The sequence below is a fragment of the Vanrija albida genome, assembly GCF_041260175.1.
Source record: "Vanrija albida strain AlHP1 chromosome Unknown contig_1, whole genome shotgun sequence".
In the NCBI taxonomy this organism is placed as follows: domain Eukaryota; kingdom Fungi; phylum Basidiomycota; class Tremellomycetes; order Trichosporonales; family Trichosporonaceae; genus Vanrija; species Vanrija albida.
Genome location: NW_027191420.1, coordinates 2945331 through 2970719, shown reverse-complemented (window position 1 = coordinate 2970719; position 25389 = coordinate 2945331). Strand labels below are relative to the sequence as shown.

At 62.8% G+C, this 25389-nt stretch overlaps 7 protein-coding genes across 7 annotated transcripts; 1 reads left to right on the top strand and 6 right to left on the bottom strand.

Moving 5' to 3' along the window:
• Positions 1 to 166: 166 nt before the first annotated feature.
• On the bottom strand, positions 167 to 1018 carry cyp3 (Peptidyl-prolyl cis-trans isomerase-like 1; the record flags this gene model as incomplete). Its single annotated transcript, XM_069349838.1, has 7 exons — positions 167 to 209; positions 257 to 411; positions 450 to 582; positions 706 to 750; positions 785 to 826; positions 862 to 886; positions 925 to 1018. The coding sequence occupies 7 exons, from the start codon at positions 1016 to 1018 to the stop codon at positions 167 to 169; spliced, it is 537 nt and encodes a 178-aa protein (XP_069213382.1).
• Positions 1019 to 1773: 755 nt separating this feature from the next.
• On the bottom strand, positions 1774 to 4468 carry BEM3 (Rho GTPase activating protein; the record flags this gene model as incomplete). Its single annotated transcript, XM_069349837.1, has 2 exons — positions 1774 to 2492; positions 2536 to 4468. 2 exons carry the CDS (start codon positions 4466 to 4468, stop codon positions 1774 to 1776), a joined length of 2652 nt encoding a protein of 883 aa, XP_069213381.1.
• A 3039-nt stretch (positions 4469 to 7507) lies between these two features.
• Q8F55_001203 (uncharacterized protein) lies at positions 7508 to 10089 on the bottom strand (the record flags this gene model as incomplete). The annotated part of the gene is made up of 2 exons (XM_069349836.1): positions 7508 to 9715; positions 9835 to 10089. 2 exons carry the CDS (start codon positions 10087 to 10089, stop codon positions 7508 to 7510), a joined length of 2463 nt encoding a protein of 820 aa, XP_069213380.1.
• Positions 10090 to 10611: 522 nt separating this feature from the next.
• On the bottom strand, positions 10612 to 12163 carry Q8F55_001202 (uncharacterized protein; the record flags this gene model as incomplete). The annotated part of the gene is made up of 6 exons (XM_069349835.1): positions 10612 to 10704; positions 10844 to 11045; positions 11079 to 11175; positions 11208 to 11308; positions 11347 to 11912; positions 11966 to 12163. The coding sequence occupies 6 exons, from the start codon at positions 12161 to 12163 to the stop codon at positions 10612 to 10614; spliced, it is 1257 nt and encodes a 418-aa protein (XP_069213379.1).
• A 599-nt stretch (positions 12164 to 12762) lies between these two features.
• On the bottom strand, positions 12763 to 15669 carry Q8F55_001201 (uncharacterized protein; the record flags this gene model as incomplete). Its single annotated transcript, XM_069349834.1, has 3 exons — positions 12763 to 14373; positions 14422 to 14814; positions 15097 to 15669. The coding sequence occupies 3 exons, from the start codon at positions 15667 to 15669 to the stop codon at positions 12763 to 12765; spliced, it is 2577 nt and encodes an 858-aa protein (XP_069213378.1).
• A 1687-nt stretch (positions 15670 to 17356) lies between these two features.
• On the top strand, positions 17357 to 19643 carry fim1 (fimbrin; the record flags this gene model as incomplete). Its single annotated transcript, XM_069349833.1, has 6 exons — positions 17357 to 17433; positions 17494 to 17581; positions 17638 to 17744; positions 17871 to 18058; positions 18191 to 18587; positions 18632 to 19643. 6 exons carry the CDS (start codon positions 17357 to 17359, stop codon positions 19641 to 19643), a joined length of 1869 nt encoding a protein of 622 aa, XP_069213377.1.
• A 228-nt stretch (positions 19644 to 19871) lies between these two features.
• On the bottom strand, positions 19872 to 23222 carry Q8F55_001199 (uncharacterized protein; the record flags this gene model as incomplete). The annotated part of the gene is made up of 3 exons (XM_069349832.1): positions 19872 to 21084; positions 21124 to 21452; positions 21489 to 23222. 3 exons carry the CDS (start codon positions 23220 to 23222, stop codon positions 19872 to 19874), a joined length of 3276 nt encoding a protein of 1091 aa, XP_069213376.1.
• Between the last annotated feature and the right edge of the window lie 2167 nt (positions 23223 to 25389).

The following is a 25389-nucleotide window of genomic DNA, read 5'->3' as shown; positions in this document are numbered from 1 at the left end:
GTACGGGCGTGGTGTTGGGACGCCGTTTCGCGATTACGTCGGATTCACGATGTCAACGGCGCGCGGAGCAAGGCCCACATGCTCCTCTCAAGGCGGATCACGTTGGTGTGCGGTAGACTACTTAACCATGCATCGTGGATCCCGTGTTGCTCTACTGCTCTCGCTTTCACATCTCTCCGCACTCCGTTATCCGCACGGTCATCTTCGGCCTGGGTCGTCAGCTGGAGAAAGACGCACCTCCTCGGGCATGACACACCTGTTGTTCGCGCCCGTGGGCACGTTCTCCACCTTGCGGATCGTCAACAGGCCCTCGATGACACGTCCAAACACGGTGTGCTTGCCGTCGAGGAACTCGGCCGGGGCGGTGGTGACGAAGAACTGGCATCCGTTGGTGTTGGGGCCCGAGTTTGCCTGGTGGGTTAGCCAATGGACGGTCGAATCTTACCCACCATGGAGAGCAGTCCAGGTCCAGTGTGCTTGATCTGGAAGTTCTCGTCGTCAAACTGCGCGCCGTAGATGGAGAAGGTGCCTGTTCCGTCGTGACGGATGAAGTCTCCGCCCTGGATCATGAACTGGGGGATCCTGGTCGGTCAGTACGGGCTGGGGGGCTGCGCGGGCGGCGATGGCCTGCACTGCCGCCTCTCGGGGACGACTTACACGCTGTGGTGTCAGCTGGCGTTGGATCTTTTGGAAGAACTAGCTCACCGATGGAACGTCGCCTTCTTGTACCCCTGCGGCACGCTGTTCACGCTGGCCAGTCAGCTGCGCCCGCGCGTCAACCTACCGATGCTCGCCGGTGCACAGCTGGCGAAAGTTCTCGGCCGTCCTGCGCGTCAGTACGGAAAGCCAACAGCGGCCTACTTTGGCGTGATGTCGCTGAACAGCTCTGTGGGGTCAGCTCCGGCGACACGACAGCTAACGCACCCATCTTGACGCGGCCGGCGGCCGTGTCGCCGATCGCGATGTCGAAGAAGACGATGGGGCGCACGTGGCCTGCTGGGGGCTCGGGGATGGACATTGTCGGTGGTGTTGAGGGGAGGAGAGAAAGTCGAGGAGGAAGGTGTTGTCGCGATCGAGAGGAGTGGAGGTGTGGTGGCGGCTGTGGGAGATTTGGTTCCGTCGCCTGTGGCAGCTCGACGGGCAGGCGTCAAGTTGCAGCGCGGGGCCGCCTGCTCCGGGCTGCTGCTGCTTGCATGCTGGGAGAGGGCCGGGCGGTGCTTTGTGGCGCTGGGGTTGGGGAGAAAAACAGCACTTTGCGAGCAGGCGGCGCGTCGGGTCGCGTTCGTCCAGCAGTGACAGCTTTGTGGCTGTTCTCGCCTTTGCGCGTAGTGCGTCCTTGACGCAGATGGTGACTAAAAACGTAGGATTATTGCTGATCTATAAAGGGAAGCTATCGATTCGAGTGGAATTGGCCAAGGCCTGGACAACGACGGCCGGGTGTCGGGAACGAGGACGAGGGTCGGCCGCCCATTCTGACCTGACATTCGTGTTTCAGGTAGCCACCGACCTGCAAACAAGAGTAGTCTATATATGTAGCCTCGTAATCGCGGTGCGAGGAACGCCAGCCTCTATGCAAATACCCACGAAAAACAAACTGTAGCCATGCAGGCTTTGGATTGGGGGTGCGGCCAGTGCCACAAGCTGAAACCCGAGCGTTTGGTACACACAGCCCATCCAGTCTCTGCAGCGTACTTCCGCCCCCCACGTCACGATGATAAACATGACATGCCCAAGCGTCCCTGCGCGATTACAGGATGGCTAGCTATAATTATCTTACATGGTACCGTTGCCAATGCTCCCATTCCGTCCCATCTGTAGAGGAGCGGCAAGCTGCGCCGAGGGCTGCAGCGCCTCGACTCCGTCATTAGGGCTTGGTGTTCCGTAGGCTGCCTGACGGCGAGTGCCAGCCGGCGCGGCATTTGCGCCGTCGGCCTGGCTGGGCTGGGTTGCTAGCGTAGATAGATTGTCGGAAGATTGGACAGACACGGGCTCTGATTCCAGGTCGTCAATCGACAACTCGGATGTGTCGTCCTCTGCAGCGGGATCGAGCGTTCGACCGGCCAGGCCAAGCATGGCCTCGGCGCCACTAGCGTGGTACAGCATAGAGTTGCGCTTGCCCTTGCCCGTCACGGGAGGCGCCAGGTCGGCGTGGGCGTCGCTGCTTGCAGGCGAAGCAGCCACACCGCCCTCGACCGAAGTCGCCACCGTGCCCGTGATGGCGGGGTCGTCTAATGGCAGATCGTCGGCGCCGGCATCGTCGTCGAAGATTGCACCGAAGCGGCTGACAAGTTCGTAGAAGATGCCCGCAGGGATGCCGAGCGTGGGTGAAAAGACGATGCCAATGTTCCGGAGCGTCATCTTGTTGACAGCCGAGTTGCGCACAATCAGAATGAGATGCGCAGTAAATGCACGGAGGAGGGCGTAGTTTGCAGGCGGGAGCTCGGCAACGAGTCGGAACAGCTCGGTGACTCGGGCTGCAGGGTCGATAAGGTCTGGAAAGGTTAGTGTTGTGCTGACGTGATTGTGGTTACTCACCGATGACGGCCAGGAACCGCATGTGAAGCTCTCGTGTCAACAAACTGGTGGGCAACTCGCGGAGGTAGGTCTTGAGCAGACCGGCAATGGCGTGGGGGTCCCAACGCTCGTCGATCGCCAGAAGATTGACATCTCCCTCCTGGTTGAATCTGTCCTTGAGGCCCTTGATGACGGCAGACGAACCGCTCAGGCGGTAGATGCCCTCTTCCTGGTCGGCGTGCTTTGCTTCCAGGTACTCGATACACCGGAACACGATCGCAGGAAGGCCGGCCACGGATGCGATGGCAATCGAGTCGGTGAGAGGGACGCCGAAAACGGGTTTGGACGCAGTCTTCTCTGCAGGCTTGCCAAAGCCCCAGAACCGTCCACTCTTGGCCTTGCGGTCTCGGTCGCGCTCAACATTGTAGCCAGGAACGGACCCGACGCCGTCGTTGGAGAGCTTGGTGAGGTAGGCAGGGCTGAACGACTGTCGACCAGGCAGCGCACTAGATCTCTTGATGGGCTTGGGCGTGGGTTCCGCGGCGGACGGCAGTGGGCCCACCAAGTCGGATGACGATGCGGCGGGGTTGGACACGAGCCCCAGCGGGTGGCTTGGCTGTGGGCTGGTACCCGGCTGCCCTGGCGGGCTTGTAGAAGCCTGCTGACCCGAACAGTGGAGCTGGCGTTGCGATTCCATGTGGTTGATCACACTTGGCAGCGGGGCACCAGAGATGAACTTGGCGTTGGCGTCGGGGTACAACGACATTGGCTGAGCCGACGTCACGACAACGTCCTTGCTGGGCTTGCGCGGCATGGCGCTTCGTCGTCGTGCTGCCGCTGCTGCTTGACTTGCCGACTGCACCGGCTCGGGATCCACCTGCTGAACAAGCATGTCGATCCAGCTGTCGCGCTCGGCATCGCTGCTGGCACAAAGAACGTGTCTTGCTTGTGACGAATCCTTGCGGGCTGCCTCGATGATCAAGAAGGCGTGGCGGGAGTTGCGGTCGTCGCTGCTGTCTTGCGATCGGTATTGTCTTCCAATCTGGGCACCGGTGATGACAATGGAGCCGAGTAATGGGCCACCCCGTGATTCGTAGTACTTCATGAGGGAGCCGTCGAGAACAAAGTATCGCGTCTTCCAACCAAATGGAGTCTTGCCCTTCTTGGCGAGGAATCCCTCCTTGCGGGACTTGGCAGCCTTTGCCTGGACAGTGTCGGTGGTGAGGAAGTTGCAAAGGTCGGTCTTGTCACTGATCGGCGCGACGAGCAGCGACTCGAGATACACCTCGAGGGCGTGTTTGCGTTGATCAACCTTGCTCGGGGCAAAGTCCTTCCAGGCCTTGCCTTCCGGCAGAGGAGAGACAATCTTCTTCCATTCTTTGCGCGTCTTGCCGGCGCGCTCCTGCAGTCGCTGGTCGAGGTCCATAAAGCCGCTAAAGGTTTTGCCGACGGTCCACGACAAGGGCGGTGCAGAATTTGGCGGGCGGACATTGACCGAGATGATGAAGCACAAAATGTCGCGCCCGTGTTGGTTTGCGAAAACAGTAGAGTGGGGGATTGAGAGATGGGTGTGAGGGAGAAGGGCAGCGTTGAACAGGGTGTGGTCTGCAGCGGCGGCGGCAGCGGGTGCTTGCTGGTAGGTCGTGGCATTGACTGCCGAGTCAATCGAAGGGCGCGACTCGGGGTGCATGGCGATGGACGGCCTAGAGATGACTGTATCCTGCGACGGTCGTGGTGATGAAGACATGAGCTCTTCGGACAGCTGGTGGGGCTCTGCTACGACCTGTTGCTGTTGGTCGACGACTGGAGATGCCCTCTCGCTTGAAGACGACAGGGGAGAGTTTGTTAGGTCGGTGCCAAGCGAGGGGCCAGGGCTAAGTGTCGCGTTGATAGGCGGTGACTCTTTTGTGTCGGCAAGAGCAAGCATGGATGCGACCTCTGGGGGAAACTGCATTCTGCTCTCATGTCTCAATCTTCTCTCGGGCATGGGAGACGGTAACAGTCCGCCCGGGCTGCTGTCAGACGGAGGGGGCAGTGCCGAGGGAGCGAGAGAAGAAGACTCTGTTGGTGGAGGCCGAATGATAATGTTTGTGTGCGATGCGGTCGAAGACTTCTCATCGTGATCGGAATATTGCCGTCGCTCCGACACTTCGACGCGGTTCAGTGCTGCTGCGCTGGAACTTGACGGGACGCCTCGACGGTTGACGGGGGTCACTGGGTCCAGTCCGGCTGCGACCAGACGAGCGTTTGCACGCTCTCGATCCGTCCGCAAACGATCATTGTCTGCGGCCAAGTGGGCACACTGGGCGCGTTGCTTCTCGATCAGCTTCCACAGTTGCGTGTTCTGAGCTTGCTGCGCGGGGGGTTAGCAACGGTTCCCTCTGGCGCATCCCGATGGCATCCATCCATCCAGCCAACACGCACCAGGTTGTTGCGCTCATGGGCCACGGTATCCAGCGTCCTTTTCAAGTCGCCTCCGTGGTTGCGGAGCATGGACTCGACGTCGACAGTGCCCGACTGGTGTCGAGGGCTTCCTGGACTGGGGTTCTGTGTAGGCGATGTGACTGGGGTCATGTAGGCATGAGGTGATCGGGGCGCGCTAACAGAGATGGAGGGGCCTGGGCCACCTGGCGTGTGAAGGACAGGCGGAATCTGGGTCGTCGTTGCTGGTGTTGCCTGCGAAGTCATGGTCGTGCGAGCCGTGGTTTACACAACTGGGAGCAGCGTCAGCGGGAGGGTTGATGGTGATGGCGAGATGGACCACGTACCCAGCGGCAAAAACAATGGGGGCGGCCGAGGATTTGGCGACAAGAGTGATGTGCCGACAAACAATGATAGGCGTGTTGGGGACGAGGCGTGTGTCGGAGCGTTCGCAACTGCGATGGGGAGAGGGGGGGGGCTCCGACCGCCGTGTCTAGGATCAAGGTAGGAGCCGCCGGCAGCGTCTGCAACCAGTGGCGAGGTTGATGGACGAGTGGGCGGGTGCTCGTGCAGCCGTGTCGTGCTTATCGCCTATTGTTTGTGACGAGGGCGACGACGAGGCGCGTGGAGGAGAGATGATGTTGAACAAGAAACCAGACGAGGCCAGGGCGGAAGGGCCGCCGTGTGCTCTGGTTGTTGCCTGCTGCTGCTGCTGCGTGTGCGCGTGCGTGCGTGTGGTGGTCGTTGTCGTCGGCGCCGTTGGCTCTGGTCTAGCTGGGGCCTGTGCGTGCGCTCGGGAACGTGATATCGACGTCAAGGGGGTCGTATGTATTAAAGTGATTGGATGCGAGGGTGTCGATGGGTTTGAAAAATCCACGACAAGAGGATGATGAGTGATGGGGACGACGACGATATTAGGTGACTGCGAGGTGGGATGGGATGGGATGCGTGCCGACCGCGGGAAGGGGAGGGGGGGAAGGGGGTGGGCGGGTGGGTGGGTTGCCACGAGTCGCGTGGTGCCGCCGTCGGTTTGAGAGGCAGAGTGCGTGTGAGTGAGAGGGGGTACGCGGTGGGTGGGATGTGTCGAGTGAGATGCCTCGTGCACGTCGGGTCAGCAGCTCTGCGTCGGTCGGTCGGTCGGTCGGCGACGGCGGCGGCAGTACGAGCGCGAGCACGAGCAGGCAGCGGCGGTCGACGTGAAAGAGTCAAGGGAAAGCCGCGGGGCGGGTGGCAGTTGAGCGCGGCGGAGGCGGCGGCGGCGTGGCAGAGGAAAAGGAAAAGGGGAGCGCAGTGTGTGTGTCGAATAGGCACAAAAGGGGACAACAGGGGAGGGGACGAAGGGAAAAAGGCTACCAGCCCGCGCGTGCTGCCCAGCGCGCCCAGCGCGCCCAGGTTGCCAGGGCCTAATCCACGTGGAGATGAAACCGAATACCCTCCATTACTCTGGGTTAAAATAGAGCCTAGAGTAATTGAGCAGAGCAGGGAGGGGGACACGCGTCGCGCGGCGGGTGGCCGTGGGCGTGGCCACGCTGCAGCCCATACCGGGTGGCCGGGTGGGTTCGTAGAGTGCGTCCGGCGACGGCGAGAGCATAGCTCGGCCGCGATCGGCTGAGCAGACGCCGCATGCCTGCCTGCGGCATTCCAGCTTCCAGGAGGCCAGGAGGACACACGAGCCATGCGTGATCGACAGGGTGTGGCGTGTGGCGCGGCGCTACGTGCAATAACACTTGCAGGCGACCCCAAATCGCTGGTGGTGAACGAGCAGCGCTGGGGGGGACAGCGACGGCCGAGCGAGTCGACGCCGAGGCTCAGTCACCCAAGGCACTGGGCGTGAGGAACGGCGCCGCGCGTCGGCCGGGCGGGCGCGGCAACGCATGGACTGGGCAAAGCGTCCATACGGCGTGGAGGCATCTCGCGCCGTATGGAGGGCGGGCGAGGCGGTCAAGCGCCTCAACGAACGACGGCGCCGGCGCAAGGGAGAGAGAGCCCCGAATCAATCATGCATGTTGCGCGCCGCGCGCCGCGTCGCGTCCCCCGGCCCTATGTACGTCCACGCGCCTAGATTGCTCCTTTTGGCTGGGCGCTGTCCGCCGACGACCGACCCACGATTGATCGATCGGCGCCGCCGCCTGCCGGTCGGCATCGTCCCCCGCGCTGCCGCTTCTGGCAGGCCCGCTCCTAATGACTCCTCGTCCATTGCGCCGCTGACCTGGCTGCCTGCTAATGAACGGTCAGCGCCGATTACCCCGCGACCCCGGTCCTCCTCGCCTCCGCGTCGGATGCAGCTCAAAGCAGCAGGCTGGCGTCGCGGCCACATCCTATGCCCCTGCCCCCATCACGGCAATCTTGGCGACCCTCCGATCCCTCTTGCTCCTGATGACGCTTTCAAGAACTCTTATACATCTCTCGTCGAACACTCTACCCGCTCTAGGCGTGCAAAGGGAACAAGTACAATCACACACAAGGTTCGGATACTTCTTCGGATCGGGACAATGATTCTGCTGATTCTGGGTGCTTGCTGTGAGGGTAGTGGAAACACTGGTATACAGCGCGCGAGGGCGCGGCATCACGCTTAGTTGCAGGCCTTGGTAGGCACCTTGAAGCCGTCGGTGCGGACTCCACCGCCCCAAGGCGTCTGGCCGACAACGGCAGCGTCAGAGCCGAGGCCCCGCTCGGCAAACGCCTTCCAGATGATGCACTGGTTGGCGCCGCCAGTGAGGAGCTCGTCGGCCTGGATAATGGCGTCACGCGCGTCAAAGAACGTGGGACGGCACGGCTGGAGCTTCATGGCCGAAATGATGAGCTGGAGCGAGAGCGTGTTGCCGTGCTTGGGGATGAGCGGCTGAGGGCGGCCGAGCGAGTCAACGCTCTCGCCCGACGTCTTGGTGTAGTAGTCGTTGGGCTTGCTCGTGTCCTCGGGAGGGTAGAGCGTGCTCGAGAAGCCGTACTCGGCAATAAGGCGCGTCGTGAGGACAAAGAGGTACTCGGCCCAGACCTCGCCAATGGCGTGGACACCCCAGTAGCCGGGCTTGTCAAGCGTCTTGTACGTCGACGGGTTGACAGTCGAGTTGGTCGAGTAGACGTAGTTGCGGATACCACCGGGCTGGTTGGCAGCCCAGGCGCCCATGGGGTAGACGTCGGTGCCGTTCTTGAACTTGCCGTGCTCCTCAACCTGGCGGATGATGGTCGCAATGGCGTCTCCCCAGCCCTCGCCCATACCGCCGGCCTCACCCCAGCCGAGACAGCCAGAGTTGGCGGGGCCACCAGTGAGACGGGTCGAGAGACCGTGCGAGTACTCGTGGATGACAATGCCGGCCTCGAGGTCACCGTCGCGGTAGGGGGTGGCCGTGTCCCAGACGTACATGCGCATGCGGGGAGCCTGGCCGTCCGGTGGGGTCATGAAGTTGGCGTTGTTGTAGCCCGAGCCGTCCTGAGCGTTGGCAATGACGGGGTCACCGCCCTTGCCACCCTTGCCAAAGTTGTACATCTGGAAGTTGCCCGAGACCTCGTCAAAGCCGAGGCGGTAGAGCAGGTCGTGGTACGCGTTGCAGGTGTAGAAGAGCTGGGTCACGACAAAGTCGATGTACTCCTTGGGCGCGAGGCCATCGGGCTCGCCGTACTCGTAGACAAACGAGAAGTCGTCGCTGACGGGGCGCCAGTTGTCGAGGAAGTCGTTGCGGCCCTCCCAGTCCTCGTGGGCGAGGACGTTGTTGCCGACCGTCGAGGCGACCGTGGTGGTGTTGCCCTTGACATGGGCGCCCTTGAAGCGCGCCTGAGGCCAGGGGTTCGAGGCCGTAATGTACGAGTGCCAGCCAAGGGGCGAGGCGACATTGTCCCACGGCTTGGTCACGGTCTTGACCTTGCCCTCGGTGGGGTCGTTGACACCCCAGGGGAAGACGGCGTACTCGAACTTGGGCTCCTTGGGGGAGGGGAGGGGCTTCTGCTTGCCGCCCTTGTCCTTTGCGGCCTTGGCCTTGCGGGCCTCAATCTTGTGAGCAAAGTGGTCGCTGGCGTCGGCGGCCCAGTCGACCATGCGGACAATGTTGCCGGTAATGACGTCAACGTACGCCTCGTACCAGTTGTCCTTCATCTCAACCTCGAGCTTGTAAACGAGGCGGGGCGAGCCCTCCGACGACTGGGTGTACATGAGGCGGGCGGGGACATCGCCAACGACGTTGGCGGCAGCGAGGGCGTCACCCGAGAGGATCTCGGTCGGCGGCTCAGCGGGCGCATGCTTGGGCTTGAGCGTGTGGTGGGGGGTCGACTCGAGCGACTTGGGGTCGACAAAGCTGTTCGAGATACGGCCAAGCAGCGAGGCCAGGGCCTCGGCAGCCGAGAGGCCCTCCTCCGACGCAGAAACGGCCGAGGCGGCGCAGAGCGCATCCTTGTGGTTCTTGACGTGGCGGAGGTTCTTGCCAATCTTGAGGCGGGTGTGGCGAATCTCCTCGTCCGACAGGGCCTCGTCCTCGTCGCTGTCGAAGCCGAGCAATGCCTTGGCGGCCGTCTTTGCCAGCTGCCAGGCGGATGGCTCGTCGGCGACGGTCTCCTTGAGCGCGGCACGGTGCTCGTTGATGGACTTGTCAATCGACTCACACAGCACCGTCTGCTCAATGGCGCCGCTGCTGAGGTCGGCTCCACCCGGGTGGAAGGAGTTGCCCCACGAGATGATGCGGCCATTGCGGTCGATGTTGACGTTGATGTCGCCGTCGCCGACCTCGAGGCCGTTGATGAGCTGGCGCGCGTAGACGTGCGTCACGAGCGTCGTGGGGTCGGTGTACGACTGGGTGTGTCAGCGGGGAAGGGGGGAAGGCGCGTAGGGTCGTGTGACGGGAATGTGGGAAGGCGGGGACCTTGGGGACCTTTGCCACCGACGCGTGTGGCATCTAGTGGCGCACTCACATCGTCGCGGAGGTAAAAGCCGTCTCCCTCACCAGCGCCAACCTTGGCGGCGATGAAGGCAGCGGCGACCTGGCGAGCGTCGGCCGGCTCGCTGTCGGTGAAGGCGCGCTTGTGGACGTGGTCGGGGAAGGCCTCGAAGCGCGCGTGCGCGTGGTGCGGGCCAAACGAGAGCGACTTGCGTCCCTTGCCGTGCTCGCCGTGGGCGGTGGCAACGGCGAGGAAGGGGAGGAGGGCTACGAGCGCGGAGGGGCGCATGGTGGGAGCTGGCTAGCTGTGCTAGTGGTACAACGTCTAGGTGGGGACAGGCGGGCAGGCAGGTGGGAGTGTCTAGAGGGGGTGATGGGGTGATATGGACAAGAGAGAGAGATGCGGTGCGGTGATAGATATGGGCGCGGGGGAGGGGGACGGGGGGGAAGGCAGGGGGGGGGGGCGACCGATGCAATCGGGTGGGGTGGGGTGGTCGCGCGATGGCTGAGAGTGACGACGTACGCGCCACCCACTATGTACACCCCGGTCAAGCTCCACCACCCTAGGTTTGATTCCGTCGCACGCAGCAGTGGCGTCTTATCGACTCGGGTGCCGTCAACCCGGGCCAATGACGCGTTCATTTCACTCGTGGCACATTTCCTAATCGAGCCATTTCACAGCCATTACCCCCACGCGGTCATCATCGGCCGAACCCGAGGGGACGGCCAAGGTTATCTCGCAGCGAGAGCGCAATGCCGAGCGAGGAAGCAAGTACACACCCACAGACCAGCATGATATGCAGATGCGCGTCTACAGATCCGTAATGTGTGCGCCCTCGGCCGCGAGCGTGCCGTAGTACAGCTCGGTCTCGCAGCAGATGACGATGCGGCCCTTGCCGGCGAACTGGGGAGTCAGCGGCGGTGCGGAGGGGAGCACGTCGGCGCATTGCGTGCTCGCACGAGGCGGTGTCGGCGCCGCTGTCACGTCTTTGTCGACACCGCGGGCTAGCGCCACGGTGCCACATGTAGCCCACCCCACTCACCTGGAAGTTTGCGGCGACCGCGCCGGTGTAGATCTTGCCGATGAGGGTGCCGGCGGGGTTCCAGACGTGCAAGCCGTCGCCGACGCCAGAGTAGACGTTGCCCTTGGTGTCGCAGTGGACGCCGTCCGGCACGCCGACGTGGACGTAGGTGAAGAGCTCGTTGGGGCCGAGGGTTCCGTCGTCGTTGACGGGGAGGCGGTAGCTGGGCGTCAGCGCGGCTTGGGGGGCTACTCACATGCTGGCCGGGGCGGACCAGTCGACGCCGGTGAAGCCCTGCGCCGCGCCCGTATCCGTCACGTAGAGCCACTTGCCGTCAGGCGAGAACGTCAGGCCTGACGTCAGCTCGGCACGGGCCAGTGCCTACCGTTAGGCCGCAGCGTGTAGTCTGCGACGGCTTGGATGACGCCCGTGTCCGGGTGCCAGCGGTACACCTGGCGGCGGATGTTGACCTTTGCGCGGAAGTCTCTGGGGTGTGAGCGAGCGCAAAAGGCCGGCCCACGCACTGCAGGTGTCCGTAGTCGACGTCGGTGAAGTAGATCCACCCGTTACTCGGGTGCACAGCCACGTCGTTGAGGCTCGAGAACTGCCTCCCGAAGAAGTTGTTGACCAGCACGGTCGTGTTGTAAGGCGCGACCGGATTCATAGCATACAGCGCGGACGGCACGTCGGCGCCCTGCCCCTCGCCCGCGAAGACGATCTGCCCGCGCCAATTCGTCCCGCCGTTCGGGTTGATCACCTGCGGCTGGGAGGGGACGACGCGCACGTCGACCTCGCCCGTGGCGTTCGCCTTGTGCTTCGCCGCGTCGGCCTGCGCCAAGTCAATCTTCTGGATGATGGCGCTCTTGGCGAGCCCGGTACCGGCGGCGCGCGCGCCCGCGTTCTGCACGAAGAAGACCTCGTCGGTGGGCGGGTACCACACCACGGCTTCGTGGAAGAGCGGGTCGGTCTCGGTCGCCGCGATGAGCGTGAGCGTCGGCTCGGGGCCGATGACGGCGTAAAAGTCGTCGTGGTAGACGTGGTACGGGCGGGCTTTGAGCGAGCTGGCGTCGGTGCCGGGGGGGTAGAAGAGCTGCGGCGGCGCGCGTCAGCGCGCGCCGGGGGGGGGGGGACACGCCCACTCACACTACTCCCGTCAAACGCCTCCTGGCTCTCAACCCGCTCCAGCGCGTTGAACGCCCGCTGGTCAATCACCTGCGCCTGCGCCGGCAGGTCCCAGCCCGCGAGCGGCGGCTCGCGCGCCTTGCTGAGCGGGCCGGCGAGGAGCGCCGCGCCGAGGACGCAGGGCGCGAGGATTGAGGTCAGCCAGGTGGGTGGGGGCATGGGGCGTTGTTGGGGGAGCCGCGCCTTGGGGGAGGGGGAGGGGGTTAGGCCGAGGGTAGGAGACGGAGGGGAACGAGCGCTGGGAGCGTGAGAGTGTCTTATGCACAGAAAGAGCACAGAAAGAGTTGACCGACTCCTCGCCGACAACTTGCGGACCGATATTGCGCCCCGATCATGCGCGTCTCGCCCCCACCCCGCACTATTGTCCCGGCGGCAACGGCCGGATATTCACCAGATCTGCAGCCTGCCTCCACTCCTCTGCACCAGATCCGCACACGCACAAGACAACCACATGCATACAAGAGGAAAGAGATAAAGACAATGACGCGCAGCACGCCACGGCGCACATGACCAGTCGCGCCCGTCGGACCGCGGGCCGTCGCCAACGCCGCACCCCGCCGCGCTCGTCGTAACAACTACCCAATCCAAACCTAGACACCTCCCTCACGACCACCAACTCAACGTACAGATCTCCCAGCGACCTGCACCCTTCTCATCAACCTTATTAACACGTAAAGGCGTTGCAGCAGTATTGCGTCCCTGCAACTGGACACCGGCGGAAAGTAAAAGTGTTCTTGGGGCAGCGTCGGCGCCCCCGATTAGGCCTTGCCAGCCTTGAGCTTCGACTTGGACTGCTTGTGGCTGGGCCGCAGGAACTTGGACAGCAGTCTGCTGCCGGGGCTCGACTTGGGAGTGTCCTTCTCCGGCAGTGGCGGAGGCGGCGTAGAGGTTTTGGGTATCTTGACAGGGGGTAACAGAGGCGATGGGGACAGCGATGGCGAGCTGTACGGCGGAGGAGTGCGGTTCGTGGGGAGCGAGATGACATGAGGAGGAGGCGGAGGAGAGCGGTTGGGGAGCAGGATGCCGGGCAGAGGAGAGATGCGCGCTGGCGGCGAAACGGGCGGGGGCGACCGGCTGCTGGGACGAGGAATCGTAGTCGACAAGATGGTCACTGGCCGGCGCATCGACGACCGGCGTGGTGGCAGTGTCTCGTTGCCAGTCATCAGCATCGTCTGCGGGCGCATGTTGGTGACGGGCGGCATGTCTCCGATGAGCATCGACATGGGACGGCCAATTGGGCCGTCCGCGTCCGGAGGGAAGAGCATCGAGGCGGGGCGCACGTCTCTGGGAACAACCGGAGCAGGGCGCGGGCGCGTAAACTTGGAAGTCGGCGTCGGCGGCCCGTAGCGCTGGCGCACTGGCGCGCTGTTGCTCCGCCGCGAGCGCGTGCTCGCCGTCTTTCCACTCGCACGGCTCCTGGCACTCCTGCCGCTCTTGCCACTCTTGACGCTCCGGGCGCTCTTGCTGCTCTTCGCGCTCTTGGCACTGCGTGCGCTGCGCAGCGAGGATGGCGACGCAGATCGCACCGACGCCGGGTTCTCGCGCAGCATCGACGCACGGTTGGCACGAGGCTGGATCTTGGGTGTGCCCAGGGAGCCAACTCCACCGCTCGTCTTCGACTTCTTCGCCTTGTCCTTGTCCGGCTCCTGGCCCATCGGCAGGTCAGGAGAGTTCTCCTTGATGACACGGAGGGCGCTGCGCGACGGCGTACGCTGCGATCCCCAGGGAGTCGTCGACGAAGGCAGCTTGCTGGGGGTGGTCTCCGTGGCAAGATCGACCGTCAGCGGAGTGAGAGCCGACGGCGGTGTCGGTCTCGACCCCGTCATGATCGGAAGGCTGATGCTCGACGATGGGCTACTGGGCGCAGGTGGCGTGACAGGGTCGCGACCTGGCGTGGCAGGGGTGCGCAGAATCGGCGACATCTTGGACGACTGCGTCAGGCTGGGGCTACCGCTGGGAGTCCTGGCCGCCGCCCAAGGCATGGGCGGGCTAGGCATGGGCAGCTCATCGACCTGCTTCACAGGCATGGGCACGTCCACGGGCTCGGGCCGTTCCACAAACATGGGCTGCTGAGTGACGACTGGCTTGGGCTTCTCAACCGGGGCCGCCGTGGACGGTTTGACCGCGGCCTGAGGAGCAAGCGACGGGATCGACGTCTGCCGAACCACGGGCTTGACCTCCGGAGCCGTAGTGTTGGGAATCGGCGGGCTGGGCATCGGCGGGGCTGGTGATGTCTCAAGCATGCTGGTCCTCTTCGACGGCAGTGCGACCGAGACGGGTCTCAGATGCGATCTGCGAGGGATAGGGGGTGGGGCCACCACTTCGCCCGTGCCTGTACGGAGCATCGAAGCACGGTTGGCGCGAGGAGCCTGCGGATATCATCAGCGACTGGCCCGTGCGGCGGCGACATGACTCACGATAGCCGGGCTGCTCGTCAGGCTGGTCGGTAGCTGCACGCTCTTGATCTTTTCTGCGCGCTCGGCAGCGTCGCGCGCCTTGTTGCGCACCGCTTGCTCCGCCACTTCCTTTGGGTCACGGTAGGGTGAGGCGCTGGGCGCCTGCCCAAGCCTCAGCTGCGAGGCGCGATTTTGACGGGGAGCGAGCTCAGGCGGCGACACGAGGCTTGCGGGAAGCTGGACACTGCGGCGCTTTTCGGCCCGCTCGGCGGCCTCACGAGCCTTGTTGCGCGCGGCGATCTCCGCGCGCGAGATGGACGGGCTGAACGCATCGCCGGGGATGTGGCCGGCGCGGAGCATTGCTGCGCGATTTTGTCTTGGCTGCAGCGTAGGTTCTGCCAACGACGCGACGGTCTAAGAGGCAGAGTCAGCACGGTTCCCCTTTATCAACGCCACATGACTGCCGCACGCAGGTCGCGGCCCGCCCAAACTCCTGTCGCGCACCTCCTGCACGTATGCAGGGGTGCGTTCCAGATGGGTTCCAAGTGCAGAGATGTGCGTGCGTCGCGTTGGCTACAATGCAGTCACGCTCCGCACATTTGGAAACGCGTTGTGCAGGGGTGGATAGGGTCGTCGGCTGCCTCGGGGCACGGGGCTTCCGAGGCACCGACCCAACATGGACAACCGAGTACTCACCAGAGCAAGGCCAGTGCGCTTGTGTCCCGGCACGTCGGTGAAGTCGACGGGGACGTCCTCGCCAGACACTTTGCGCATGTCTCTTGGGTCCTGCCATTGGAGACCTTGGCGGAGTGCGGCCGACTTTGTCAGGCGGGGGCCTAATCCGTCGATGTAGGTCGTTTCAGGTGCAGGGCGCGCCTTGAAGCTCGACGATGGCGACGTCGACGTTGCATCGAAAGGACCCTGTGCTGTCGTGGACAGTTGCTGAGACTGGCGGAAGGTCGGGTTGGGGAGCGGAGGTCTTGAGGGCATCTGGACCTTTGCAAAGCGGTTGAGGATGGGGTCGGTCGCCACGTCGGCGCGGCTGATGGCCTTGACCTGTGTAAACTGGTCGAGCTTTGAAGGGAAGACGGCGTTGCCACCCTCTATGAGGATCTCGTACCCGGCCTCGACATCCTCGTCTGGTGGCGGTGTGCGAAGACGAGTGTGGTCAAACGCGTCCTGGTAGGAAAGTTGGGTGTCGGTTTCGCTCATGAGGCCTGGGTTTGGCGATTCGCTGAGCAAGCTGGTGTGGTCGGACTGGAGTGACATGGCCCTGGTGGTGGATTGGGGTGTGCTGTTATAGCAGTCTTGTTGCCTTTGGCGTGTGCGTTGCAAGGCGGCGAGGGCGAGTGCTGGGCAGAGCCTTGCTTGTTGTGCGTTGTGTGGTGCGACACGGATTGTTGGGTCTTCAGATCGGATCGACGCGTCGGTTGGGCTCGTGATCCCCGACGCGTTCGTCCGTGACAACGAGTTGTTTGATGGCAATTGGGGTTTGAAGAGCAAATGATGATGATGAGTGAGATGAATGAGTCGTGTGGAGCTGGGTGTCAAGTCGTCTTGGTCGTGAGATGAATGGAGATGAGCGGGGGGGTCGTGGGTAGTCTTGTCGTTGCCGTGTTGCCGTCAGAGATGCCTGGTCGCTGGGTTTGTTGGTGTAATGAACTTCTTTTGGTCAGTGGGGGGGTTTGTGGCTGAGGCTGGGACAGTGTGGGCTCATGGGCCCGGTCCGTCTGGCTGGCTGGCTTGCTCTGGGCAGGCAGGGAAATGCTTCAAGCGGCATGGCAGGCGAGAAACGGCAGAGAGAAGGCGGGAGCCCGCTGGGCTAGATTGTGTTTGGGTGTGTGTGTGGCAGGAGCTGCAGCGCTGCAGGCCAGGCAGCAACGAGGACCGTGCCGTCAGAACGGCCGCCTCGTCCTTCCCGGGATCCACCTGGGCCACCTGGGGGCCACTTGGCCACTGTCCCCGTCGTCGTGTTGTTGTCGCGCGCGTTTCCGTTTTCCCTGGCGACTCTGACTGTGCTACCCTGCACATTGGGGCACACTAGCCAAGAGGCTGTCAGCTGTAACGTAAGGGGAAGGCAGGAAAGTGCAGGAAAGTGCAGGCGGGGATCGTACCCGAGATGCAACCAACAACGGCATGGGCAACGGACTGTAATACCCTGTACCAAATCTGGCCGGCGGGCGGGTGCGTGAGTGGGTGCGTGCTGGGTGATGGTCAGCAGCAGCTTGGGAAGCGGGTGGGTGCGGGTACAATGCAGAGCCCAAACGGCTCGCGGTTTGTCTCTGGACCACCTCCACCTCTACGTCCACTTTGCTTCCCGTGTCTGTCGTCTGTCTGTCTCGGACTACAAGCTCCAAATGACGGGGCGGGTGGGCCGAAACGCTAGCAGCCCATGCTTACGGTCATGGGAAGGCAGTCTACTCCCGTGTTAGAGAAACAAGGTTTGGGCGACTTGTCACTGCAAAAAGGCTTGCGTGAGGAAAAAGGCTTGGCAAGGTTGCAATAGGCGCGAGAACCGGTGACTTGTCCAATAGGCAGGCCAGACTTGTTGCAGTCCTAATGCTGTGCAACTTTCAGGCGTGTGGCGGTCGGAAGCAGTGCCGCCAATGCTTGGGACCAAGTATGACGCACGCACACTCAGCGTTCAAAGTCGCCCACCCAGCAGCCACCCACCAAGCCGCCGCCGCCCACCCCACCCTCCCAGCCAGCCCCGACAACGGACCGAACCCACCCCACCCCCGCCGACACCGCTTCTCTCATTGTGTCATATTGACGTACGTCGTCGACCAAGTCGCCTTCGCTCTCACTCACTCACATCGACCACCTCGACATCTTCCCATCGCCCCCATCCCATCTTCACATTGTCAACCCCCCCCTCTGTTGCAATCGCCACTGCTTGCATCCACTCTACTACCTCTCATCTCGTGTTCAATCCCAGCGACAGCGCACACACACAATGCAGGCAATCAAGTTGGGGAAGAAGTACCCCGATCTCGGACAGGACGAAATCTTCGAGCTCATCAGCAAATTCAAGTACGTCGTTACCCACGGCCACGTCCACACAGTGTGGGATCTGGCACTGACCACCCTCAGCTCGATCGATGTGGATGACAAGGGGTCGCTCGACAAGGCGACCGTCATCAGCGCCGTCCAGCAGTCGGGAACGGCCGACTACGACTCTGTGAGTTGCGGAGAGGTCCGCCAAGCCGGTTCAGAACGCTGATGCAAGCGCTCCAGGCTCGCGAGACCATCAAGAGCGTAAACGTCGACTCGTCTGGCCGCCTCGAGCTCGAGGACTGGGTCCAGCTCCACTCATTGCTCAAGGCCAACAAGAACCAGCCAGTGTGAGTTTAGGGAGCCGAGCACAGGAAGGCAAGGCGGCAGCGTCCTCGACGTCGGTGGGCTGCGTGCCGAGCTCAGACCTGGTGGCACGAGACGTCCCGAGCACGAGCTGACGAGGTTCCGTGCAGTCTCGAGTCCAACAAGGGCCGCATCCAGGTCAAGGGAACGGCCGGCACCAACACTTCGCACACCATCAACGAGGATGAGCGCCGCTCGTTCACCGACCACATCAACGGCGTCCTCGGCGGCGACAATGACATTGGAAGCCGCCTCCCCATCCCCACCGACACGATGCAGCTCTTTGATGAGGTCCGAGGTGAGTGGTGTCGGAAGCGAGCGGAGCCGATGGTGCGATGGCTGCGGTAGCGACCACGCTCAGTCCGTGGCCCCGCGGCGTCGGCCCGAGCTCTTGCTTAGGACACGCTTGGCATCGCTAACCATAACACAGACGGTCTCATTCTCTGCAAGCTGATCAACGACTCGGTGCCCGACACGATCGACGAGCGTGTCCTGAACAAGCCGACGGCCAAGAAGCCCCAGCTCAACGCGTTCCAGATCACTGAGAACAACAACATTGTTATCACCTCGGCCAAGGGTATCGGCTGCAGCGTCGTCAACATTGGCCCCGAGGACATTGCCGACGGCCGCGAGCACCTTATCCTGGGTCTCATCTGGCAGGTCATCCGCCGCGGTCTCTTGGCCAAGATCGACATCAAGATCCACCCCGAGCTGTACCGTCTTCTTGAGGATGGCGAGACCCTTGAGGAGTTCCTCCGCCTTCCTCCTGACCAGATCCTCCTCAGGTGGTTCAACTACCACCTCAAGGCCGCTGGCTGGGACCGCAGGTGAGTGCTGCGTTGTGCCGGGCGCCAGGCGCTGACAACTGCAGGGTGAACAACTTCTCCAAGGACGTGTCGGACGGAGAGAACTACACCGTTCTCTTGAATCAGCTCAAGCCCAACGAGTGCAGCCGCTCGCCCCTTCAGACCCGCGACCTCCACCAGCGTGCCGAGGAGGTGCTGCAGAACGCCGACCGCATCGGCTGCCGTCGCTTCTTGACGGCCAACTCGCTTGTTGCTGGAAACCCCAAGCTCAACCTTGCCTTTGTTGCCAACCTCTTCAACACCTGGCCTGGTCTTGAGCCTCTGGCTGAGACTGAGGAGATCCCCGAGATCGAGGACTTTGACGCCGAGGGAGAGCGCGAGGCCCGCGTCTTCACCCTGTGGCTCAACTCGCTCGACGTCGAGCCTGGAGTGTACAACCTCTTCGAGGACCTCAAGGACGGCTACGTTCTTCTCCAGGCCTTTGACAAGGTCATTCCCGGATCGGTCATCTGGCGCCGTGTCACCAAGCCCAGGGAGGGTCAGGAGCTCTCTCGCTTCAAGGCGGTCGAGAACACCAACTACGCAGTCGACCTCGCAAAGGCCAACGGAATGCACATTGTCGGCATTCAGGGCTCGGACATTGTCGACGGCACGCGCACCCTCGTGCTCGGCCTCGTCTGGCAGCTCATGCGTATCTCGATCACCCAGACACTGGCGTCGATCACCCAGGGCGGCCGCGCCGTCACCGACCAGGACATGGTCAGATGGGCCAACGACACGGTCAAGAAGGGCGGCAAGAGCAGCACGATGCGGTCGTTCAAGGACCCCTCGCTCTCCAACGCCGTCTTCTTCCTCGACCTCCTCAACGGCGTGCGTCCAGGAATCGTCGACTACAACCTCGTCTACCAGAACACAAACGACGAGGAGGAGAAGAAGCTCAACGCCAAGCTCGCCATTTCGATTGCACGCAAGCTCGGAGCTCTCATCTTCCTCGTCCCGGAGGACATTGTCGACGTCCGCCCACGCCTTATTCTCACCTTTGTTGGCGCGTTGTGGGCCGCGTCTGCTCGTCAGTAAACGGGGTGGTGGCGATCTAGGAGTGTTCTCTCGGGCTTGGGGCCGCGCCGGGGCTCGTTGGATACGGTTACACGTTCGTAGTACATGCAGATGCGCAGACATGACGATAGCAATCTAGGCTCGGCACTAGCTAGTAATGAATTTGCGCCAGACAAACAAACTGCTACAGAGTCTCTAAATTTTGAGTCAACTAAACATTTCTACGCGTTGGGTTGCCTGCGAGCTTCTTTAAGCGGCAGCTTCCGCGGGCTTCTCCTCGGCAGGCGCGTCCGTGCTGGGCTGTGCTTCGGCGGATGGCTCAACACTGGGGGCGTCTGTCGATGGGCCGTCAGATTCTGCTGCCGGAGCCGAGGTCGCGGCCTCCTCCGCCTCTGCCGGTTTGGCCTCTGCTTCCTCTGCAGGCTTGGCGGCTTCAGCATCTGGCGCAGGCTCGGCAGGGGGCACGGCTGCAGCAGTCTCCGTGGCCTCGCTGGTCGCCTCGACTGGCGCGGCGTCGGCCGCAGGTGCACTGGAATCGGTTGGCTTGGGCTCCTCGATCACTGGCGCTGGCGGCGGGGTTGGCGTCTCGTCAATGTCCATGTCCATTGGCTCGTCGTCAACCTCGGTGGTTGGCTCAGGGGCCGCCGCCTCCGCCTCCGTGGCCGCCGCTGGTGCTGGCTCCTCTTTGACAACCTCGGCCTGCTCCTCAGTGGCTTGGGCGGAGGGCTCTTCGGCTGCTGCTGGAGGTTCAACCGGCACCTCAGGTGCCTCCGACTCCGGTTCTGTCGTCGGCTGTGCCTCGGGTTCGGCAGCCTCGACCTTGGGCTCCTCCACAGCCTCTGCTACGGTCTCTGGTGCTGCAGGCTCCGGAATGTCGACAGCAGTCGACTCGTCCTTCGCCTCGTCCATGACAATGTCGCCGTCGTCGACAGTTGCGGTAGCAGGCTCCGCAGCACCGACAGCCTCCGTGGTTTCCTTGACGGGCTCCTCGGTCTCCTCGACGACAGGCTCTGCCGGCTTGTCCGTCTCGATCGGCTCGCTCTGATCGGGGACAGCTTCCTCGACCTTGTCCACAACAACGGTCTCCGGTTGGACATCTTCCTTGTCAACAACCTCTGCAGCTGGCTCCTCTGGTGCAGGTGCAGGCTTGGCTGGGGAGGCAGAAGGGGCGACCGGGTCATCGGGTAGGGCGGAGCCGTTCTTCCTTAGGATCCAGCGGTAGGTCTCCGCCGGGCAGATGAAGCCTTTGGCCACGTCGAGCTGTAGCGCCAGTCCTTGAGGAAGCCAGTGTGCCGAGGCGGGACTGAGGTTCTTGGTAACGACTTCGGCGTCGTCAAATTCATCAACGTGACCATTGGCAACCACGTCCTTCTTGCGCTCGGGCTTCGGCCTCTTGATGACCACCGACGAGACCGTGATCCTTGGCACGCCGTAGTCGGTAGGTTCAAGGGTTACGCGGTATCTACGATGTCAGCCCCTTTCCGTAACACTTATGACCCACTTGTCCGTCTTGGAGCCAAACTCAAGGTCGTGTGTCCACAGGGATCGGGTCAAGGGGCTGTCGTCAGCCGGCTGGTCAATGTACCCGGCCAGAGCCTCTGGCGAGTACTTGAATCCAGCCTGGCCTGCAACAAACACCAGCTGTTCGGGGTCGGCCACCGGCTGCTTGGGGATAAGGTCCTCCTCCTCGGCCAGACCGACAACGGCGTGCTCAACGTCGATGGGCGCGGGGGCGAGCTTGAAGAGAATGGCACGCTGCCTTGCGAGCTCGGCCATGGCCAGTTTGCGAGCGGCACGGCGGGGCAACCGATCAGCAAACTTCTTGTCGACCTAGAGAATTAGCGGGGTTCACGCCAGTCCACTTACAGTCACGCGCTCGACGCCTTCCACCACAATGCTGTTTCCGTCGTGGCCATTGCCCCAGCCGCGAGTGATGACGCCGTTCCGTTCGGTCGCAGTGTAGCGCACAAGGCGGGGCACGACCCGGACTGTGACTTCAATGATGTCGTCGTCGCTACGACTAGCCGGGCCACCCCATCTAATCCAGCCGGCGTGCACGAGCACTAGTCCAAGGTCCGAGTCATCGGTGTAAACATCGGTGCCCCAGACCTTGCGCTGTCTGCGAGCTTGACCACCTTTGGCCCAGCCGAGCCCCACAATCGTCCCGTCTGTGCCAGACGCGCGTGCCTCGTCCCAGCCGGGCTCGCCTCGGACCTTCCAGTTGGTGCCCAGAAATCCACCGCCGATACGGACTTGGACCAGCGCACCTTCGCTGCCAGAACGGGTCGACGTCGTCTTGGCAAGGGACCAGTCCGAGCCTTCGTAGACGGCGTGGCCAACGAAGCGCTTGAGGTCGGGCACCGTCTTGAGCCAAGCCTCGATGGGGGCGCTCGAGACCTCAGGCCACTTCTTAATCGCAACCGTAAGCTGCGACCAGTCACGCTGCTGCACGGCAGGAGACTTCTTGTCGTCCTCCTTGCGTCGCTTTGCGCGGCCACCTTGGGCTCTTGGGCGTTGGGGCTGAGCCTGCTCTTCGATTGTCGCGTCCATACGCGGTCTCTTGTCTCGGGGAGTGTACGTGTACTCGCGAGTTTCGGGCTTGGCCGTGTAGTTGTAGGCACGAGATGCTCCAGCAGCAGCAGGTGGGGCCTGAGCGGCAGGAGGGGCAGGCTTGGAGTCGCTCGCAGTAGGGTACGGAGCTTGCGTTTCGGGCCGGTTGAGAACCTCGATGCGCGTGTACTTGGGCTCGTTGAACAGGGGTTGAGTCGAAGGCGTGCTCCTCGGCCGATACAAGTCGGTGTAGGTCGAGGTTTGGCGAGGTGGCTGGAATGGCTTGGCCTCGACACCGTACGGCTGGCGCGCGCGCTCGCGTTCCTTCTCCACGCGAAGACGCTCCTCGCGCTCGCGTTCCTTTTGACGTTCGCGTTCGCGAGCCTGCTCGATTTCCTTCTCCCGTTCGCGTTCACGCTCCCTCTCCCGCTCGCGTTGCTGCTCACGCTCGCGCTGCTCCCTCTCCCTCTCGCGCTCCCGTTCACGTTCGCGCTCCCTCTCCCTCTCGCGCTCGCGCTCACGGCGTTCACGATCCTGCTGCGAGAAGCCGCCGAACGGGTAAGACCCGGACGATCCGAGGAACGACCCACTCAGGCCGTAAGAGTTGTATGGCTGAGCGTAGGCGGAGGCGTATGTCGAGCTGAAAGAGTATGGGGGACGGCCTGGCTGCGAGGAAGCAGACGATGCCGAGGTAGCGGCCTTTGCCGCTGCCGAAGCGGTCGCTGCAGCTGGAGGAGCTTCACGCGGCTGCTGAGTAGGCGAGGTCGTGACAGAGGCGGGATGCTGAACTGGGGACCTCTGAGGGGTGGGGTCGCGCGAGCCCCCCGATAGAGCGGGAGGTCCACCATACAGGCCGCGTGAACCAGTTGTGGGTGGGGGAGGGATGTTGGTCTTGACAGGGCTGGTCTGGCCGAGAGACGAGAGACCACTCAGGCTTTCACGCGCAGGTTGCGTCTGGCTAGAGCTGGACAGTGTGCGTTGATGTCCGGGTTGCTTGTCCGTCGCGCCACCGCTGCCAAAGCGATCGCGCCTCTCGTCGTAACTCGGCATGGAGCGCCCACCGAGGCTTGCAAATCCAGGCAGGCCAGGGAGACCACGGGGGCCCGAGGACGCTGATGATGCCGACGCAGCCGGGGGATTCGATGGCTTGGGTGCAGCAGGGCCGGGGGGGTTTGGGGGCCTGGAGAGTGTGGGGGATGTCGACAAGACTGACCTGGGAAAGCCAGACTGGGCCGATCGGCCAGGGGAGGTGTCTCCGGCGGCCGGCTTTTGCTGGGGCCTGTCGCGGTCGCGCTCTCTTTCACGTTCGCGTTCAATTTCACGCAGACGCTCGCGCTCGCGCTTTTCCGCAAGGTAGTTGCCGAATGGATACGTTCCACTTCCTCCAAACACAGTTGGGGGGCGTGATGTTGATTCAGAGGGGCGTCCAGAGAACGCCGATGGAAGTCCCGATGTGGGGGCGCGGTTCGGTTCCGACGAAGACGATTGGCGATCGCCACCAGATGTGTTGCCTCCTCCACCAGCGGATGAGTGGGACATGACGTGGTGATGGTGATGATGGTGGTGGTGATGGTGATGCGGTGCGCCGCCAGAGAGTGTGTGTGAGTGGCCAGAAGCGCTACCGGCACCGGCCGAATCGGACCCCTGTCGGCCAGGGCCAGAGCCGGAATAAGAGTACCGTGGTGAGACTGGGTCTTTGGATGGTCAGCGACATGCATTTATGATGCAGCAGGGGGGAGGGGGCTGCGAGAACAATAGACCGACCTCTGGAAGAGTTGCTGTTACGATCGCGAGCCGCCTTGTCCGGATCGCTCATAACAGGGGGTTGGGGTGACTGATTTGATGACTCGTCTGGGCGGGGAGGAAGGCGGGGTGGAGGTCGTGGTGGTGCGCGAGTTTTGGCGCGAGCCGGAAAAGAGACAACGACGTGTGGGAGCTTTGGGTGTCGCGAGGAGGCTCTGCCAAGATACGCCAGAGAGATGTGGGTTGTTGGATGTCGCCGACTGGGTGGAGTAGCGAGTGGATGCTGTAGAGTTTTGGTGTGGGTGGATTGCGACGAGGAGAAAGAGAAAGAGAGAGAGGAACGAGGTTGGGTGGGTGGGGAGGGGTCACGGTGCGTGCTGGCTGGTTGGTGCCCGCCCGCCGTCGGTTGGTGCGGGGTGATTGACCCAGACTGGTCGGTCAGTCGGGTTTGTGCAACCTGGCGCGGCGGGGCGGGGGGGCGGTGGGCGGCACGCGGTGGTGGCGGCAGCGGCAGCCAGCCAGGCCTCTTTGACAAAAGCCCACCCAGGGAATTCGAGGGAACGACGACGTCAAGAGCCAGGAACGCGGTCTGTGCTTTGTTTCCCTGAGCTCTCATCTTTAAACGACTGATTGGGTGGAAAGCGTGCCAAAGGCGAGGAATGACACACTGGCTGCAAGTCGGCTGTCAGTGACGAGTCGCGTCATGGCGCACACTGCACACTGCAAACCCAAGCCACCTAAAAGCCTCGTACCCAGCTCACCCCGCACTAACCACATCATATACAGCACCCCACCCGCTGCAACCTACACACACACAACATGCCCAATGTTTGCACCTCGAATCCAGTGACCCCACCAAGGCTCGGCTTTACAACGCCGGCCGTCTTCGCGCCGTTGATCCCGATGCCACGTGGTTCACTATTTCATCCCTCTGGTTTATTGATTTCAGATCTTCTTTTTGCATCCCCCCCTCTATCGTTGGACCGGCCTGGGCGACCACACGCGTCTCTCGCAGTGTTGTTGTTGCCGCACCACCAAGGGCAGCCAGCCAAACAGACCAACTTCGCGTTTCTGGCCACTCCATCTCTTCTCCTCTCTCAAACGACATTCTTGACCTGACGACATCTGAATACGACCAAAGTGTCCCGCGCCCACTACCCATACGAGCCTGTCGATACGACCAACTCATACCCACAAGTCTCCGCCCTAATCACAAACGCACCGTCCCCTAACGGCTCTACAGTCGCCGCCGTCCTCAGCCGCAATGGTCAAGGAGGTGCGGCCCCCGACGGTTGTCAAACCGCGATCATCGCTGGACGACCAACAACCTGTCGAGAGCGCAGTGTCCAAACTGCCCGTAGCGTCGTCGCGCATCCCCCAGCCGTCGCGCTCCGCTCTATCACAGCGCGCCGGCAATCTCAAATCAGCCGCGCCGACCAAACTTCCGACCAGGACGAGGGCTAAACCAGCCTCG